General features: G+C 39.8%; 1 protein-coding gene across 1 annotated transcript in view; it reads left to right on the forward strand.

Annotated features, from left to right (window-relative positions):
- LOC104728595 (LRR receptor-like serine/threonine-protein kinase GSO2) overlaps positions 3,209-3,572 on the forward strand; it is a 7,086-nt gene continuing 6,722 nt past the window's right edge. The window contains exon 1 of the mRNA XM_019232021.1: positions 3,209-3,233. Within this exon, the coding sequence (XP_019087566.1) occupies positions 3,209-3,233 (25 nt within the window). The remainder of the gene's footprint in view (positions 3,234-3,572) is intronic.

A 3,572-nucleotide genomic window follows, 5' to 3' on the forward strand; every position in this document is an offset into this window, starting at 1 on the left:
CTAAAGGTAAGAACACTTAGACACATACAAGAACAAAACCTTGTCTACCCAAAGGCACCCAAAGTGTTTATCCTATCAATCTAAACCCAATTGATCCTAGTGCTACCCTTTAACTTCTTCTCTTCTCTTTCACCCTTTTCTCTTTTGATTTTAAAGTCTTAGGAGAGGTTTCTTATTTGATCTTTCTAGTGGAATGGGAGATTCTTACTTATTTGCTATGGTTCTCTTTTCTTCTTATTCTTAAGACATATAAGCATTTTGCTAGACTTTTCTTTTCTTTCTTTTCTTTAACTGAAACCATCTTTAAACAATATCATACTTCCCATTCTTTCACTAGACTTTGATTTTACTTAAAAAACATTCCCCTACTAAAGACTCTAACCTTTTCTTTCTCTTCTCCTCTTTTCTTTTCTTTCTTTTTCAAACAACCAAATCCCAAACCCAACAATGAAATCACCTAGTCCTATCTAGTTTGGAAAATGCAAACTAGAACTACACAAGGCATTATTCTTGTCAGTTCAAACCTAACACTTTCTACCAAGCTCAATCCCAAAATAGGCCTTACACACTCAAGAATAAACATGGCTTGAAAGAAGGGTTGGTTAAGGGTATTGGAAACTGATTTTAATGATTCAATCAGCTACTTGGATCAACAAGAGTGGTAAAAAGGAGAAAGATGATCCAAATATGTATATGGTATCCATGAGTTTAAAGCAATGCACACATTGATATTTAACAGTCAATATTAAGTTCTTATAAGTAGGAAATGGCATCAAATCACAATATGCTTCAATTTAGACTAAATGCAATGCAAGAATTCAAGGCTTGGTTCAATCTTATGCTTCTAACTACTCAACTAGCATCAAAGTACTATTAACTTGGGCATTGATCCTAGTCTAGTGAATTAAACAAGCTAACAAGGCAAAACTCATCATAGATCCCTAATGCAAATATTATACAATCCTACATGAAACATGCTAAACAAGATGCTATTATGCAATGCAAACTACATGAACACTCTTTTTTATAAAGAATTTTGCAAAAAATTTCAAATTTTTAGGGTTTTTCTATGTCTTAGATGCTATGCAAGTATTAACATGATGATGCTAAAAATTTGAAATAAGAAAACAAAACACAACATCAAATGCTATCTCAAACCCTCCCCCAAACTTAAATCACACAGTCCTCTGTGTGAAAGAAATTTGTAAGAGGATTCAAGATCAAACACAAAACACAATATGAAATGCAATGGTATTTACAACGGAAGGTGATAGTGGTACCTTAAGTATTGGAGAAGAAATTGTCCACATCCTCTTGCATGCTGTCAAAAGTGTAGTTGGGGTCTTGTTGACTTGGAGGAGGAGACTGGAGCAACTCGACTATAGCCATCGACTGGTACTCGGTCGAGTGCCTGGTCGAGTGGGGGGGTCGAACTGGCTGCCGAGTCTTCGTTTCCTCTTCTATCTGGCCTCCCTTGCTTCCCTGATCATGAAAATACCAAAAAAAGAATCAAAATACCAAAAACCTTAAACAATATGTACATGGATACCTTAGGGACTTCCTCCCTAGTGAGCTTGTTTAGAGTCACTAAGCTTGACTTTTGATGCCTGAACGCCTGTTCAGGCTTGGTTTGGATTCCAAGGAGGTGATGAAATCCCCTCTGGTTCTATTTGATAACCTTGGTGCTGTTTCTTGATCACTACCTCCTTAACATTTGAGCTTTGCTTCTTCTTAAACTTGAGTCTTGGTCTTGCCTTCTTCAAAGACCTCTTGTTGAGCTGAACTTGAAGATCCTTCACCAGATCAGTCAGCTCTTGAACTGAACCCTTAAGATGTTGAACTGATTCCTCATGAGATGTGACCTTAGCTGTTGAAGTCTCTTCTTCTCTCAAAACCCCAAAATCAGCCTTATCTTCAATCTTAAATGGTTGACCTCCAATGGTTGGTAGGTTAGATGGATTTGTAATATCAAAGTTCATGGTCAAACCTTCAGATATGTTCAACCTTATCAGCCCCTCCTTAACATCAATGATTGCTCCTGCTGTGGCAAGGAATGGTCTCCCAAGCAAGATTGGATCCTCTACCTCCTTATCCATCTTTATTATGATGAAATCAGTGGGAATTCTTGCCTTGCCTATCTTGACTAGGAGGCTCTCCAATTTACCAACTACATCTTTGTGTGAACCATCAGCTAGACTTATGTAGAGATTGCTTGGCTTGAATTCAGTGTGTCCAAGCTTTTCTGCTATAGAGTAGGGCATGACACTAACAGATGCTCCAAGATCACACAAGCATTTGTTGAAGTGAAGGTAGCTGATGGAGCAAGGTAGATTGAATGGACCTGGATCTTCAAGTTTTGTTGGTACAATAGCTGTCCCAATCTCTTCTTGATCTCTCCTGTTTTGATTCTGAGCTTTCTGCTTGGATATGTCAAGTAACATGCCTTTGTAGAGAGGATATGGGGCATATTGTTCCAAAGCTGGTCCTCTCTCCTCTTCCTTCTCTTCAATGACAACCTCCTGTTGAATGGCCCTCACTTCCTTCTTTTCAATCACAACCTCTTCCTTCAAAGCCATGACTTCTTCCTTCTCAATGACTTCCCCTTGTTGTAAAGCTAACTCCTTCTCTTGTTGCAAAGCCAACTTTTCCCTTTTCTCAATAATTTCTCTGAGTTCTTTCAGCTTTTGTGCTTTGAAACGTCCTGGGAATGGTAGAGGTGGTTTATAAGCAGGAGGAATGTACTTAGCAGGCTTAACAGCTTCTGGGACATCAACTCGACTGGAAACTCGATCAGTCACTCGATCGTGTGTGTGTTCGAGGGGGGGGTCGAGTTCTTTGTCAACTTCAGCTTGTTTTGCACAATCTTCACTTTGAGCTTCAAGAAATGACCAATCCTCCCCAGTTTTAACTTCACTGTCCTCAGTGACAACTGCCTCATTGAGATGAATGGCCTTAGCAGTGCATTCCCTTGGGTGTTGAAGTTGGTTTGGTGTAGGAGAGGAAGTAGAAGCCATGCAACTCTCCATGTTCGTGATTGTAGAGCTCAGTCTCTCCAACTGGTTATTCAGTCCAGTAGAATAAGAATTCAACGTTTGGTGCAGCTCAGCAAACTGCCTTGCTTCCTCAATCTGCTTAGTGGCTTGCCCAAGCAACATTTGTTGCATCATAGCTCTTAAGTCAGGTTCTTGAGCTTGTGAGGTCTGGAACCATGGAGAGGGATACAATTCAGCCTGGTATACTGGTTGATGTTGCATGGGTATGTAATTGAACATACTGTTGTGGTACATCATTACTGACTCGAACAGGTACTCGGTCGAGCACAGGCTCGAGTTGAAGGTCGGGCTGACTAAGATGAGAAGACAAATGTATTCGGGTTGTGACTCGATCAGGTACTCGATCAGCACTCGGTCGAGTGCTAGCTCGAGTTGGTACCTGAAACTCAACACAGACAAGCAGAAGAAGAATTGAGATTAGTAGTGATCAAAAGTAGCAATAGAACTTAATCTTAGACTAATAATGACCCTAATTGTCACAAATAAACACTCAAATGGGCAACGGCGCCAAATTGAAAC

Source organism: Camelina sativa, chromosome 11, assembly GCF_000633955.1.
Source record: "Camelina sativa cultivar DH55 chromosome 11, Cs, whole genome shotgun sequence".
NCBI classification, from domain to species: domain Eukaryota; kingdom Viridiplantae; phylum Streptophyta; class Magnoliopsida; order Brassicales; family Brassicaceae; genus Camelina; species Camelina sativa.